The 17,250-nt window shown below is 39.7% G+C and overlaps 1 protein-coding gene across 3 annotated transcripts in view; it reads right to left on the bottom strand.

The window, feature by feature from the left end:
- Nucleotides 1–17,250, bottom strand: part of OSBPL9 (oxysterol binding protein like 9) — a 57,742-nt gene that overhangs the window by 40,003 nt on the left and 489 nt on the right. For all 3 annotated transcript variants that reach the window (XR_005627675.1, XM_039711421.1, XM_039711422.1), the window contains exons 2-3: nt 8,895–8,945; nt 4,925–5,003 (exon numbers count right to left, since the gene is read on the bottom strand). Coding sequence is in view for 2 of the 3 variants with exons in the window: in XM_039711421.1 (XP_039567355.1) it covers nt 4,925–5,003; nt 8,895–8,945 (130 nt within the window). In the remaining variant the exon portion in view is untranslated. The remainder of the gene's footprint in view (nt 1–4,924; nt 5,004–8,894; nt 8,946–17,250) is intronic.

The following is a 17,250-nucleotide window of genomic DNA, read 5'->3' as shown; positions in this document are numbered from 1 at the left end:
TTATTTCTTTCCTACTCTCAAGTTTAACACATATTCTGAAATCTGCAGCTTCAACCTTAAAAACAGAAAACCAGGAGGTGTTTATAATATATGACCTTAACAATTGAGTAAAGGAAGTCCCATTAAAAATGGCATAACCATGGGGTGATTGGAAAACAATTCTAACACAGGATGCTGCTGGTGCATGAAACAGGAAAAGCACAGCCCTGCACCATTCCCTGCACTCTGGTCACATGTCCCAGCCACTCAAAATACCAGTGCAATACATCAATAGCAAAAAGGAGGCAGAGGGAAGAGAGGGAAGACAGAAAAATCACTGCAAAGCTACACCTAGCTCTGGCTCAGAGAGGAATTTCTGTAGTTATGCCAATCAAGGGAGGATGAGATGCAGCCCAGACCTGGTCAGGTAAAGGGAGGGTGACAAAAAGCTCAGCTTGACTCAGATCACAGCTGCTCATCCTCCTCTGCAACATAAAAGCACAGTTGAGCACAGAGGAATTCACTGGTTCAGCAACACCAGAAGCCTAAAAAACCCAGAAAAACATTAACTTAGGACAAACAAAGTGGTCACAGCACTTACAGACATCACTGAAGAAACCAGCATAGACCAAGAAGTCACACCAAAATCTCTCTATAGGCATTTTTCAATATCAAATTTAAATGCTCTTCAACTTTTTGTTTTTAAAGGCTGCAATTTATGAATCGTTATTTAAATCAGGTAATGTGATAGATTTAAGTGCCTCTTCCTACCACAAGAGCAGTCAGCTTCCTGTCATCTATTTGGTGGACAATGTCAAAGATCTCTAGACTATAAATATTGACTATTTCTGCAAGTAATGTTGAAACACAGGTATAAAACCAATACTATTAATTTTGATACATAACATAAATACTTAAAATCTCACATTCTGATACTGCTCAGCACAAAGAATTTGTGGACCTCAGTATATCCTCAATAATAATGCCTCCCACATTAACAAAAAATCCTTGCTTTTATAACATTATGGCAACCTCTTGCTGGGCATGTCTCCCTTTTTCCTCAGCTGGGATGGTGGGCAGACACAAATCAAGCTACAAAACTGGGAAAGGAGGGGGGAAAAGGGAGAAATCTACCTCCACCAGCTGACAGCTTTCATGTAATAGGAGAATAAGCTGCACAGCAACATTCATGCTTCATTTCTCAGATACTTTTGTGGCAGGAATAGGAAAGGAAAGACAAAAGCTAAAGCAAAATCATCTCAGATCAATGCACTGGACTGCTTCCAGTCTTTCCATCCTTTATTACATAAAACACTGGAAACAAAACTGATTTGCCTTCCAAGGAACTGTACTGCAGGCTGTAAGAAAAAGAGCTGAATTTTCAGGTAGGAGTTTAATTTTTTTAAAAAAATATGAATTCTTTTTTATGCATACAATGTGCATTTAGTGAAGTATTTCAGTCCAGATAGAAGCTATTATTGCTTCAGGTTAGACAGAAAATCAAATATCAAGAAGAAATACAACAATACCCTTGCCAGAGTCTCTTGAACATCATGTTCCCACTCTTGAATTTAAGTCACAAGCATCCCAGTGAGGAGAAAGAACAGCTAAGTAATATGAAGGATTGCAGAACTGAATTTCTAAATGGAAAGAGCTTAAAGCTTGGTGATGATACGAAAACGTTAAAAGAAAAACAAACCAAACCCCCACAGTGTTTGAAAGTTATGGAACATTTAGAAAAGGGACATGTACTGCAGCAAAGAAAAATATATTACCAAGAAAAAGCTTCCTGACAGGAAGGTAAATTAAACTAAAAGTATTATCCCAAATGTCTCACAGCAACTTGAATGGATTTTTGCATCTAATCTGAAAAAACCCATGAGAGAATACTTTAAGATCTACCTAATTCAGAAGCCTAACAAGCAAGCCATGAAACTGGATATTCAGCATGACCAAACAAGGAGCAATCAGGAGATAAAATACATTACTTTTATCTCTGTTTTGAAATTTCTGATGTCATTCTACCTCCCTTCCCCCTCCAGTATGAACAAGCATCAATATACCTGTTCATAACAATAAAATACAGGGAAAGAATCTGCTGGGTACTCTGGCAGAGCTAAAGCCAAGCTGACAGTAAAAACTGAACATGCTGTTGGTTTTACTGCCAATATTTATTCAATATTCTGTCCTTTATACCCAAGGATATGGATCCCATTTCCCACTAGGGACGTACCCAGTCACCTTTCAAAACCTACAATATCTTTGTAATGAAAACTTTTAAACTTTTACTGATGTCCAATACAGGGATGGCCACAGGAAGCACAGCTGAGAACAGAAAAGAGGGAGATTGTCACAGGCAGAAACAAAACATGAACTTTGCTTCTGAGAAAGACTCAGAAGTTGCCAAAATCCAGTGACAGGCAAATCTTAGTGGGAGATGCTGGAGTTTTGGCACTTCAGAAATTCAGTTACACACATATGGAATCAACTTCAGGCAGTTTTAAATTACTTACTTGCCCTCCATCTCATTACTTCCATCTCTAGAGTGTTAGTAAGATGTGCAATTTTCAGATGTGCAACTTCTAGCAACTGACATTAAGAAATAATTATTTAACCCAGAATGAAGTTTATATTTTATTTTTCAAGAATTCAAATTCTATCACTGGCTGTCAGCAAAATTTCACTGAGGCACCAATCAGTACCTGAAGTCTGAGTGAATGGAGAGCCTGCAAGAGAAACTGCTCCACTGCAGATGGGACCCCAGCTTAGGTCAGGAGATCTCTGAAAGCTTGGATTTTTAAAGTTCTGGTTTTTCCTCAGAGAGGCTCCAGCTTGTTTGAATCCCTGTCTGTCCTTGAGAAAGCAGGAAAGCAAGAAGGAAGGAAGGGACTGTAAGTTGCCATTCCTGCAGTCGTGAATTTAAAGCTATGACTATCTTGTGGAAAAAAAAGCTCTATCTTAACCAGGTATTAAAAGTTAGGAAGAAATTGTTAGGAATTTTTTTATGTTTTCTTGGATTGTTCCCAGAATTTGCCCTACATACCCTATGTAGTCTCAGCATATACTTTGTAATATTTACATTATTAAGCACTCACCATTTATGACTGAAAGTGACCTACATTTTGCCAGAGTTAAAACCTGTGTAATACTGAATTAATTTAATATAATGTACAAAAATTTGACAGAAATACGACAGAGGTTGCATGAGGTGAGGATGCATTCACAGTGGCTATAAGAACTACATATATAGTTCCACAGAGCATTTTTTGACACTGAAATATAATAGGACTCATATCTTACCTGTCTTTATACATGTTTGCATTAAATCCATGTATATTAATACTGTGCTTGTGTCATTATAATTTCCTGGGTATCAGGGACGTTACCTTAATAATGTGCTAATACAAAAAGCATAATACAGAAAATAGTGTACAATATCTTAGTTGTACACTAAAGGAGGATACATAAATCCTGGCCTAATATGAAATGCAGAGAAAGAAAAATTATAAAGCACGAGATGTGACAATATTGCTGTTCAAAAATGACCAATATTACTTAGAGTAGAACATTATTTATGTCAAATACTATCAGTTTTCTTAAGACATCTGGCTACCCAAAAGAGACTACAGCATATAATAAATCACTGAAAACAAGATGTATTAAAAAAGGTCTATCTTAGCAACTAAAGATTTGAGATTTCCAGATTTACCTGTATCAAGTTCTCAAATATTCAGCAGTATTTAGCTTTGTAGTACTGAGAGACTGCCCTAGTACAGCATTCCATTACTGCACTGGCAATTAGCTTGCATTTTAACAATTATCCTTGGGAACAGTAGATTTAAGTATCACTGTGAGCTCAGCATTATGAAGGTATATTTATAAGGCTTAATGCAGTGAAAAGCCAGAGGACAGCAGCAGCATTTAGGAAAAACTACAGCACAAGGAATACAGAAGCCAGTGACAATATGGTGTACAATTAATATTTATCATTAGAAATAGTCTCACAAAAGCACCAGTATTGATGATAATTCCCAGTTGCAAATCACTGATTTAAAAATATGCACAGTACAATATAAGTTATAGAATCATTTCAGTTTACATAAATTAAAATGACAGCTTAAATGCAAGTGTGCCTCTTGGGTATTTACAGTTTCCAGCTCTATAGAAAGCAATTATTTAGTCACTGCATTTTAGAGGAAAAGCAAAAGGACTAACGAATGTTAGCTGCAAAATATTTTCATCACCCTTCCCTAGGATTTTAACACTCGGAAAAGGAAGTTCTCTATTCAACATTAGCACAGCATTTTGTCCTACTGCTGCAGACAAAATCATTTAAGGAGTACATAGCAATTATAGAGAGCCTTACCCTTTCTACCGGTGAGCCATAGCATGCAATGACGAAACATAGCAGTGGCAGATGGCATTGGTGCTAGGAAATGTGAATAAAAGGATAATAGCAGAGAAATGGTGACTGGCAGACAAGACACAGAAATGTAGATGAAATGAATGCAAGCTGGTAAATCTTGAAGCAAAGCTCCACCGTTAAGCCAAACGTTGCCTCTAGTCTCCTCATAATTGAGCATTAAGTTCTATTTGGATACAAATTGCAACCTTCAGACCAGTCTTGATTCTCTTCATAAAGAAATGCATCACTGTATCTTGATAACGAAGATCAGAAACCCATAATCAGAAGCACATTACTTTCTCCCCTTGAGTGATTTATTCTTTACATTATTCATCTCCAAATCCTGCCAGAGCTACAGTCTCTTTCTAGCACATATGTAGCCACTGCAGATGTAAATCCCTGCCTAACCTGCAGCACCCCTGGATCCAGAATGTTCTCAGTGTGCTCATTCATGCTGCTCTGTTGCCAAACATTTAAAATCATCCATCAAATACAAGTGGAATCTATTATAAGAAAAAACAATCTCTTCTTTCAGCTCACCCTGAAAATGGAAGGTTTTCTGATCAACAGTTATTGTGAAGGTGCTGTCGTCCTCATCGTCTATACCAATCACAGCTCCCTGTGAAACAAAGAACAAAATCCTGATAAGGCAAGCAGTGACATCAGCAGCAGACACTCTATCACTACACCACTGGAATTTAAAAAGCTTTGACAAATTAGAGGCAAACTGAATGCAGTAAAGAGCAGAAGGATTCTCTGTTCAGTCATAGGATGCAGTCAGTTCTTTTAAACAATACATTTTTAGTTGCAGAAAAAACAGTGAATGTTTGTAAAGCTATTATCTGGATAATAATATGCATCTTTTATTTTTGTAATGGTGGCTTTATGCTGCAGCAGTTCTCTGCTACGTTCCAACTTACATTTTAAAGACTGAGAAGCAATATTTTATATATATTTTCCGTGTATAAAAATAATAATTCTTAAGTACTCTGCAAAAAGAAGCTCTTGACCTGATTTTATCTACCAGCCTGTAATAAAAAATAAATCGTTCTAGCAGAATGAATTTGGCCCATCATGTCATGTCACTGGTACACTGCATGATCTAATTTTCAGTCCCTAAGTAAATATTAAAAGTAATCAGGATATATCGGAAGCAACTAGCTTTGTCTTCTAATTCTTTGTGAATTATTACAAGAAAATGCAAATAAATTAAAGACCATCTGTGCTTAGCTATTTACAAATCTATCCACATTTTCATTCCTGCCCCCTCCAATACTTACAATAAATAACAGTTTCACCCAGGAGAAGACATAAAAAAGGACAATTCCAAGTGTCTGCCAGCTCCAATAAATTGTAATATTTAGCTCAAAAATCACCAGTGGATTGACTCAGTTTCTTTTCTCCTTCTCCAAGGAGACACAGCACCCGGATCTGTTGCACCCTTCCCCATCCCACAAAACAGACATCCCTAGAAAATGCACATATCTACAGGGTAAATTCTGCCTTTACTCTCAGAGTACACAAAGAGTAAGAGCACTAGGAGGAGCCCTGAGTCAATTCCAGCCAGGGCTTCCTTCTCTCAGCCAGGCATCCCACAGCAGGGCTGGGGGCCAGGGTTTGGGTCCAGACCTGGGGCAGAGGAAGCTGAGTCAGTGTTACCCACACAGGCTCCTCTCAGCCCCTACATGGGATTTGTGGGACCAGGTCATGCATGGCTGGGATCAGCACAGCCCCAGGTAAGAGCAGCACCAACCATCTGTAATCCAAGGCAGTGTGGCAGGAAAGGATAGCTCAAAGCTGGTTTTTTATTTCCCTCCACTGATAAAATGTGCCACTTAACTTCTCCAAGAGTATCTTCCTTATAGGCTTTTCATGGACAGCTCTGTGATCACTATAAAAGAGGCACCTAAAAAGTATATCCAAGCCAGTGTAATTGTGAACACTTTTAGGGCCAGGACACCACAACCACCAGATTTCTGTTAGACATACCAGTAGATAAATATCTGGCACTTCAAGCACATATTTTGCTATGCAGTAAATCAGAAGGTCACTGCAAGTTGTACAATATCCTTCTCCTCAGCAGCTGTACCAGAGTCAGTGTGGTTGGAAAGGAGCTCAAGATTATCCAGCCCAATTGTCAGCCCAGTGCCACCACGTCCAACACTGAATTACCTCAGCAAGTGCCACATCCACACATCTTTTGAGCACTTCCAGGGACTGTGACTCCACCACTTCCCTGGGCAGCCTGTTCCAATGGCTGACTAATCTTTCAGTGAAGGAATTTCCCCTAATATCCAATCCAAACCTCCCCTGGTGCAACTTGAGGCCATTTCCTCTCATCCTGTCTCTTGTTACCTGGGAGAAGAGACTGACCCTCACCTCACCATGACCAAGATACTGTCCCCAGAGGATACAGGAAAACTCACAGAAACACAGACTGAGACAGCTGAGAGCTGCCCCAGCCCAGGTGTGGGAGCAGGGAGAGCTCTCCTGGGCATGTGAACTCAGCACAAACCTGTGTGCAGTGCACACACTGTCACTGCAACACTGGGGCAAAGGGGCTGAGCCAGGAGCACAGAAAATGCTTCCTCTGTCTTGCAGATAATACATATGAACAAGTAAAGTTAAAAATAAGAGTGGAAAAGTAAATGGATATTCCAGAAAACTTTAGCAGGACATAAGCATAGTGCAGATGACACGGAATGCTTTATGACTACACTTTCTTAAGGTCACTAAGACAATCAGCCAAAGAAATTGAAGATGAAATTTCAGGCCTGTGAAATGTGTATCATGAGCAAAAAGGTGAGGAACAAGCTTTTCATAATCCATTCAAGAGAAAATGAAATATTTTAGCCAAATTGCTTAAGTTACATGTTTGTTTATGTTCACACCTACAGTTACAAATCAACAATTACCCTAAACAGAAAACCTCTTTGATAGAATTTCAGACTGCAAAAGCCCATCTGTTCATCTATCAGTATCACTGTCATCTGCCAGGGGAGCTGCTTTACAAAAGCAGAAAAAGGAAGATTCCTTCCTTCCTCACAAAAAAAACCCAAAAAACAAACCCAAACAAACAAACCACACGTATTCAGAGAAAGGCTGGGGGAGTCCATCAGTTTTTAGAAAACTCCAAAGAACAATTTGTGGTGGAAGAGTGACAGATGGGAGAAGAAAAAGTGGCTGTTTTATGTTAAATACATATAAAGATGGACCAGGCAATATTGAACAGATTGTTCACTTTTATTATTTCCTAAACTGGCAGGCTGAGGCCAACCTCCACAGTGACTACTAAAGCAGGCATGGCTTTTTGGACTGAATTTTTCTGCACAATGAAAAAACCACCCTTGTGAATCTTTGGGAATGTCTTGTTCGAGACAGTGGTTTGAGTGTACATTTCCCTTAAAGAAATTCTGAATTTATAAGATATCAATACATCAAGCAAGGCAAAGTGCAAAGAAGTCATCTGGAATTCAAGTTAATGGGAATTCTCTGAGTCTCACAAGGCTACAGGTACCCACAGAAAGATTACAAAGGCTAACAACAGAAGGAAGGAGTAACTGGAAAATGCAGTTTTCCTTCAACACTCATCACATTGTTTGTAAGACCACAGATCCCCTTCTCTAGACTTCTCTTGCTTCAACTTTGAAAATGCTCCCATTCATACCCATCATTCTCACTCCTCACTTGTTCCAGCTCTTCACAAGACTGCTGCATGCTAGAACCAGAAACTCTATGAGAAATGGGAAAAAATACAGGACTTGTGCAAGAAGAAATAGCTTTGGCACGAGCACAACCACGAGGTAGGAACTGGGCACATGCAAAGACATCACAGCACTCTCACCTCCCTTCAGTACCTCCATTTCCAGCTGCAGCAGCAGCAGTCAAGGTTAAATGTCCCACAGCAGACAGGTAATGCTCAGCTTTCCCACTCTGCACCTTCTCTTTCCCCAATCTGCACACCTCCCTCCAACCATATTTCAAAAACTTTGCCAGCAGTGTTCTCCCTTCCCTTTCCATTTCTCCTTTCACTACGCTCAAGCCTAGGCCTAAGGAGTGTCCAAACTGGCAGGATGGACACTGTAACAGAAGAAAACCAAACCAGGACAGAAGGAAGCAGTTTCACAATGACTTCTGCAGGTACAGAACAATAAACACACATATTTATCTGTGTACATACACATGGACCTCCCCAACAAAGAAATGAGAACTGCAAACAGCACATTTTTCACAGCATCCTACTACTAACCCATCTTACTCTGCCACAGAATGCCTTCTAATATATCATATAAAATGTATAATATTTTTATACCATATATAAATTATAGAATGTAATTAGCCCAGCATGTCACTTGACCTCTAACGTTTTCTTTCTTTAAATACTTTCACTATTTCAGCATTTTGCAGAGTCAGGAATAGAGCCTAAACCTCAAAAGTCTCCTTGCAGTTCTCTCCATTAGGACATATTATACACAGTAAGTCATTTAGTACTGAATAAAACAACACTTACCCGGAGTCTAACACACCCTCGGCGTGAGCCTCTCATCATTTTGTCTTTTGACTGAAACAGAAAAAAAACGGATCAGTGGGTTAACAAATACAGTAAGAAGAAAGTTACTCAAACCAACAGAGAAAGGATGAAGAATTTTTTCACCATGTTTTAGTGTCTGACCAAACAAGGTGCAATTTCTGTTATAAAATTGGTTTGTTCCCACCACCATGGTATGGAAAATGAATCCTTCAAAAGAATACAATATCCCACTTCAAAAAGTTTCCTAAGTAACTTCAAGAAATACTTATGAAATGTAGTCCATGCATATATAGAAAGTAAAAGGAAAGGAAGAAGAAAAGATTTGAGAAATATTAAAAATCAGCAATATGCTGATTCACATCTTCCTCCTTTCTCTCCTATTCTTAGGAAAGTGTCCGTGAAACAAAATCTAGCTGTGCAGGCAGAATTGCACAAATGAAATTATACATCTGTCAGAAACTTTCTCTGATCTATACACATTTTAGTCAGAGACAAAATTCATGTTTAGACTTGTTTGTAAATCTACTTCCTAGCTAGTACAGCACACTGTCATTATTACAGTTTAAAAGTTAACCCTTGTAGCCATTTAAGCGCTTAGAATCCAGACCAGAAAACAGAATTTTCATATCCATAATCACTGCTCAAATTTGCACATTAACCTACCTTGCAAAATTACTCAATCTCTTCTTTAATACCTGTTTGAAGCACTGAAAAAAGCTTCAACCTCCTGCCTAAGCAGGGAATTCTAAGCAGCCAACTCAGCTTGAAATAGTGATAGTTGAGCTGTCAGCTATTCCCACCACTGTCACAGGCAAAGCTGACAGTAACCACTGCTATTGGGCAATTGTGGCAAGCCAAAGTAGCACACACAAACTATTTAAGGTGAAAAAGAAAATAGTTAGGTCATCCTGAATACTCAGTTTTCTGGTAAGGGCTGTTTTTTGACCACCCACACACTTCCTGTTTTTTAAATGATAAACTCCTTGCTATTGTAGCCTTACCTGAAAGGTAGTCCTGTCTAATAAAACCCCTTCTCTCTTGCCATCCAAATACTCAAGCTACATTCTTGAAATGTCAGGAAAACAACTCCTCTCATTGGTGTCTCATGATCAGATTTTCTTGTTGTCATCTTCTAAAATACCCACTTCTTTCGGCAGTGTATCAATAATTCCATCAAGACAATATATTGATGTTATTATCACCAGACCAATTTTCACTAAAGCAATTAGACAATAAAATCTTGCTGACATTAATGGAAAAAAAAAAAAGACAGGACAAGAAGTATCAGTCTTAAGAGTAACAAATTATTCTCTATGTGCTACATGTTTTGAATATAGCTAGGAGGAAAGAATGAAGCAGTTTTAGCAAGTCCTGTCCACTAAAGATAATGTACAAGTACAGCACTTGGAGCTTCAAATAATGTTTTAGCTGACCTCTCACTCAATTGAGGCTCCAGTTTATCAGAGCTGTCTTCTGAGTGTTAGAAGCCATCAGTATTAATTTACTTGCTTTTACATCAGCACATGTTAGCTGGCCAAAGTGAAATGGAAGTAAAGACAGCAGTGCCTCCATAATGTATTCTACAGCTATATAATTTCTTTTTAGACAACAAGTACATAGGGAAGACTTTTTGGAGCATTGTTTTGTTTTGGTCTTTTTTTAAACTTCAAATCCAAGAGAGGATCTAGTTACAAAGTTTCTCCAACAATTTCCTATGAGAAATTGTGTATATTTCAGACATAGCTCACCAGAGTACACTTTCACTTTTTATATTCACTGCCTTGAGAGTTCCCCTAAAATGGGAGGATACTTCTGAGAGCTTATCACTCCCTCTGGTGGTTTCTGGAAGAAATATTGGCACAATCTAAGCAGGAAAGAAAATATCTGGACTGAGGCTGCAACAGTGCAGGGACCCGACCAGGTCTGCCCCAGATCCCACGAGGCAGGCAAAGCCCTCCCAGCTCCCTGGGCTGGGCACAGGCACAGAACCAGGGCAGACAAAAAGCCAAGGCAGCAGAAGAGATTGGGTTTGGAAGGGTTTAGACCCCTTAGTGAAATGCAGAGAATTTGAGATCTCCTCCCAGTGCAAGGGAGAACAGAATCCCAACAACCCTCATTTCCACTGACCACCAACTCAGCTGCAAAAGATAGAGTAAAAGCCTCCCTTTTTCTTGTTCATCACATTTTAATGGGATGGAAATTAAGTTTAAAATTCATAATGTTCTCAGTCTGCAAAAAGAATCACAAGATAAGTAACAGGTCAGAGTGTGGGCCTGTATACCCATAATTTCACCATCTTCTGACAGAGCTTTAACTTGGTTAATACCAATTATAAGAAAGCACTAAATTGAATTCATCCTACCTAAGTGCATGAAAGCACCCATCACTCCAGTATCTGAATTCCCTGAGCTCCAGAGCTGGCAGCTGCATCACACACAGTGCTGGATTCTCTCACTGGCAGACAGCAAACCTTCCACGGCTGCTGCAGGACAGCACTTTAAAACATAATTCAGCTGGCATTTTAGATGTTGCCCCCTCCCCAGCTAAGATTTTCTAAAAATACAATTCAAATACTTTCAGCTTCACCTTATTATTCTTTGTTTGAAATGATGTTATCCAATATATCCTATTAAAAATAAAGCCACGCCATAACTTTTTTGAGGAATGGTTCCATTTCACTGAACAAAAACTCATACAGCAGAAAGACATCTCTAAGTGGCTAATAAAAAAACCCCACATTTTATTTCCTTTTATATTTAAAATTTTAATATGCAGCTATCTTTTTCAGTGCTCAGTTTATAACCAGACAAAATTACATTTTCCATAAGCTTTCAATACACACTGTACTGATTGTGAGGATAAAGGACCTGAACAGATTATAAGCAGACAGCAATATGAGATAAATTTCAGCTGAAACTCAAAAAACTGTAAAAATGAAGAAAGCTATACAGTATTACTGCAGGGGAAATTTAGGTATCTCTCAAAATGATGTGGCCTTTATTGTTTTCTCTTTTACATCCATACTGTGAAGATGATCACATACAGAACTGATCTAACATAAGGCATTTCAACCTACAACTTCTTAAGAGAAATGAAAATAATGACTGGGCCTATTTAAAGAAAACAAAACAAAATCAGAATCCTAACCCAAGCCCCAAAGACCCTGAGCCCTCCTTCATCTTTATAAGTATTACTATTTCATTTGAGTTGTAGCTGTTGCGTGCAAAGTTTAAGGTTTCAAATAAAACCCAGCTGCTCTTCGCCTCCAAAAGTTCTCAGGCACGAGTTCTGCTTGCACAGAAGGGCAGAACTTGAAGAGGTGCATTTCTGACTCACTCAGTGCTGTCATGGAAATCCCTAACATAAGCACACAGATGAGCAAAACCACTTGGGACATTTATTTCCCGTTAAGGATGAAGAACCTGGAACAAGCTGTATCTATAAACAGTAATCTTTGCAATTTATCTACATCTACCAGAGAAGCTTAAATTTGGATGACTTTCCGTAATAGTCATTTTTTCTCATCAAATCCTAAGGCAAAGCTCATTTTTTAAGCAGAAACAGACCTCACAGTTTAAAGATTTTACAGGCTGCTCCCAGCCCCCTTGGAAGGCACACACCAGTCTCAGAGGAGAAGCTCCCTGAGTTCAAGGACAGCATCTCACAGCCCTGTTTGTGCAGCTAAAGCTGGGAATTTTGTGGGTGCAGTCATAAAACAGGAGATCAAACACTGCAACAATAGCTGAGGTGCCACTGGGGCTCATCTAACCCCAATAATACCTTATATGAAATAGGCAAGGCAACATTTTATAGGTCCTGGCACAGAAAAGCATTACACTGCAACCTAACTACTAAAGAGGAATCAACTACTTCAATTATAATCCTTTAACAGTTTATTCAGTGCATGGAAATCTGTGATACAAAGTTTAAACTATGTACAAAATTCAATTTAGTGTTGTATGACAATGAACAATATTTTATATCCCGTGACCATAAACTCAGAATTATTTTTATTATTACAAGCTCACTTACAGTTTTGTCTGTTTTTGATAGATTAACTGAGTTGTTTTCAGGGCATGTGACACATCAAGTTATTATAAGAAAAAAGTGTCATTTCATCTGAGAATGGAAAACAGAGACCTCGGAGGGAATGTTTGTGCAAAAGCAGATGTGGTTTTTTCCTGTTTTCTTGGGATTTTTGCACACAGCTGCTGATTGAGAAACTTTATTTGAAAGAAGTATTTAACTGAAAGTCTCTACCATGGGGCCACTGAGCCATGACTGCAGCTTTGGAGGCATCATTTGAAATCAAGTCAACAAGGTTTGCTTTCAGTTCACCACCAAAGAGTCATAAAACTGCTCCAAAATTTGAGTCCCCCTCCTCAGCAGCTGGGTTGTACAACCCACCAGCAGCTCTTCTCCAGTGTTAAAGTTGCTAACTAGTTGTAGTCTTGAAAAACATGAGGGGAGAGATACTTTCCTACTGCCACAATTACTTTTCCCAACAACTGATTTCACACAGCTCTTGCTCCTGAAAGCAGTAGAGCAGCAAATGCTTTAAGAGTAGTTTGATGGAATGATGAACAAAAGAACAGCACTTAAATCCATTCTTCAGCATTCACTGATGCAAAAGCCATTAAGATGATGGGAGGCTCCCCAGTTTGGTTTCAGGGACACACAGTATGGAGCTGTCACACACAACAATTTTTTCTGGCAGCCCTCAATCACTGTGCAAAGCAATTCTTTAAGCCTGCAACATTTTGAACAGTTCTCCTTTCAATGCCACCAAATGTCAAATATCCACGAAGTTTTAAAATACTTTAAGGAACTGACCTTCCTCTGGCACTGTTTTTAGCACTGTTTGCACAGCTATGCCAGTTCTGCTTTCAATTTATTATACAATTTAAATATTTATTTAAAGAGTACACTTAAAGTTAGAATTTAAATCAGATTTTCAAACTTGAGTGGTTCACTGGATTATTTCTACAGAATTCCCAAGGGTTATCAAGGCTATAGCTGATGTGTATTTAAGACAGCACTTCTGCCAGAAAACACAAACAAAAAGCAAATTGCATTCAACTCCCCCTTCCTCCTTGACCATTTCTTTGTCTTCATGTTCTCTTCCCAGCATAATGTCAACACACACGTTTCTACACTGACATGCACAAAACAAACAACAGAACAAATTCAGCTGAAAAAATAAACCAGCACAAAGCTAGTTTTCATCTGGAATCCAGCTCATGGAACAACTTTACAGCTCCTGCACCAGCAGAAGGCAGGAATGAGCCAGTGCAAGACTTTTCTGCTAAATATTTCAGTGAAGCCAACAAAACACTGAAAACCCACAATGCTTCAGTAATTTACATATATAAGTTAATCCCTTAAGAGAAAACACTGAAACATGAGCAGAGTCACAAATCCAAGAATACTGTGGGAAAAAAGAAATAATTTGCCAAGCCATTGGTCAAACTGATCCAAAATGGCAAAAATGGCACACAGTCATTTAATTCATATTTTGCTTAAAAAAAATTGTGGCCATTTACTGATACCAATCACTTATTTAAGCAAAACCACGTGAAAACAATATTTGGATGACAAGTCCAGATCATACTCTGTAAATTACCGAATTCATAAGTAACTTTACACAAAAGTAATTATAAGCCAATTTGAGGATGAATATTTCAATTCTGAATGAGAAAAAAGCTCCTGGACTACAGAAGTAGGGAAAAAAGCCAACAATTTGGCAATTTGAATAAAAGGCCTTTGTTAAACACCTTGCAAATGCACATGATAAGATTTGCATTCACACATGCAAGTAGCACTACTACTGCTCACTGCAATACAAGTACAGAGCATGGAACACACAAACAGAAACAGAAATAAATGTGACCATTACATTTTTTTCTTTTTTTTTCCAGCCTCTGACTTGATGTAAAATCTTTTGACTTGCTCCTTTGAAGTTCTAATCATTCCAGAAATGGAATTTCATTGAAATCATTTGCTCCTGGTGTATGTATCTAAAACATACTTAGGTTAACAGCTATTCACTCCACCAAAAGACAAAGCATAACCTTTTATTTTCCCCCCAGAGTGCAGTGCTATTGCACACTAATTCTGTTTGAATGTTTATTTCACATTAAGGGTGCTTTTCTGCCGTCTATTTTCAGTAACTACCACGGAGGGTTGAGTACAGGAGTGCAAGGACACGCCTGTGAAGAAGTTTGTGGCTCAGGCTCTAATGGAAAGTTCAGCTGCATCAGGAGTTATTTGCCTGCAGTTTTCCACAGCTCCCCAGCCAAAGGTTAACAGGCTGTGGGATCTGCTGGACAAAGTGTCTCCTGCCTGCAGAACTTACTGGATTGCAATGGGCTGAGCAGCCTGGAGACACGACGAGCAGGCACAGGCTGATCAGGTACCTGTAATCCCTCGTACCAACAAAACTGCTTCCAGACTGTGTGCCCAGACTGCCGGGCTGGAACCACCCCAGCTGGGCATTAACACTCCTGGGAGGGGCTCAATCAGCAGCCAGGCAGAGTGAGGCAGCTCCATTGCTCCAGACTGAAACTGGTGCAGAGGGAGCCCCAGCTCCTTCCCAACACGAGCTGCCTGTGCACAGCACAACAGGCCATTGCCCCATTTCAATAAAATCCCCAACCTGTCAGCGTTTCACATCAGCGCTGTTTATGAGCCTCATAAACTACACCAACACTAAAGCTGAAGCAAACAGCGCCCTACCACCTTCTCAGGGGTAGGACTGATTCTGGAGAGGTGTGTGATCAGCTGGGACTGGGTCTGAGGTATCCTTCAAAGGCTGCTCCTGCTGAGCCTGCTGCCCCGGGAGCAGCCCTGCCAGCACACAGGAGAGGAGGGCGTGCCCAAGGACTGGATCTTTTGGCAGGCAGGTTTCAGCAGGACACAGCTTCAGGGAAGAGAATGCATTCAGATGTCTGGAGAACGGCCTAGCAAGCACTTCAGAGACATAGGTGCAGATAGAGCTCGTGGAAGGGAAGAGCATTCTGAAGGAATTCTGAAGGAATTCACTGCAGCCACTTGTCAGTGGTAAAGCTACATAAAGTAGAGAACATGATTTTACTCCTTGAGCCCAACTTGAACTTCTTAGGATAGGTAGTTAAAGAGGGGTTTTTAAATTTTTGAACTAAAAGTTGTTATACTAACAGAGAAGATAGTAAACTATACAAAATTAAAGTGTAATGTACATGTAGAGGTACCCAGTCATAGAAAAAAATTAAATACTATAATTCTATTAAACAGCTGAAGACCATAGGATGAAAGTCAGTGCAATATCCAGAATTATAATTATACTCACTAGTCATCAGTAAATGTTTCTATTTCTGTAGCTGAGCATTAAATGACTTTGCACCTTGGACTGCTACTTAGACCACACTGACTAATTCATCTCTGTCAAGCAGCTGACATTTGAAGAGCCACTAAACAGCAACTTTAAAAGCACTTCCATTTCTCCATCCACATCCCAGGTGAGAGATTTTGAACCCACATGAACAAAAGTGAGAGCCTGTAGCAGTTCTGTGGCAAGAGCCTTACCCCTGCATCTGGGGAGAGAAGCTCTCTCCCAGTATGATGATAATTCATCTCTGTCAAGCAGCTGACATTTGAAGAGCCACTAAACAGCAACTTTAAAAGCACTTCCATTTCTCCATCCACATCCCAGGTGAGAGATTTTGAACCCACATGAACAAAAGTGAGAGCCTGTAGCAGTTCTGTGGCAAGAGCCTTACCCCTGCACTGAGAGAGGCTCTCTCCCAGTATGATGGAAATCCAGATTTAGGGAAAAAAGTTTTATATGCAACGCCTCTGTATGAAGAAAGCTTCACAGACTATGAGATATGTCAAGTTATTTGCTGTGCATCTATTACAACTTACTGCAGGTTTAATTTGTATGTGTATTATTCATACTAATACACTAATTGCTCCATGAGAAGAAAACTTTGGGGCATGGATGCAGAGCCTTCAGATTCCAGGGTGCATCCTTGAAAAAAAATAATTCGTGCCGTTGAAATACTTGTAAGTTATGCAAATATATGAATAAGGAAGGCGAATAAGCCAGTAAGGCAGGATCTGTCAGGGGTTATTAAAAAAAAAAAAAAAAAAGTTAAGGAAAGCATCACTGTTTCTTAACACACCGCAGTAAAAAGTTCGTACTGGGAAGCGGGAAGTCCGGAACGGAAACGGGAAAGTCGATCCTGCTCCGGGAAGCACCTGCCGGGCGGCAGCGAGCCCGCCAAGCGCACCGCGAGCCGCGGGAACGCAGCGCGGGGCGCGGCGGGGCGCGCACGGCCCCGGGCAGGCGGCACCG

This window comes from Passer montanus, unplaced genomic scaffold (genome assembly GCF_014805655.1).
Source record: "Passer montanus isolate IOZ18808 unplaced genomic scaffold, ASM1480565v1 scaffold25, whole genome shotgun sequence".
Classification (NCBI taxonomy): domain Eukaryota; kingdom Metazoa; phylum Chordata; class Aves; order Passeriformes; family Passeridae; genus Passer; species Passer montanus.
Note: the sequence above shows the minus strand (reverse complement) of the source record. Positions and strands in the feature narration are given on the sequence as shown.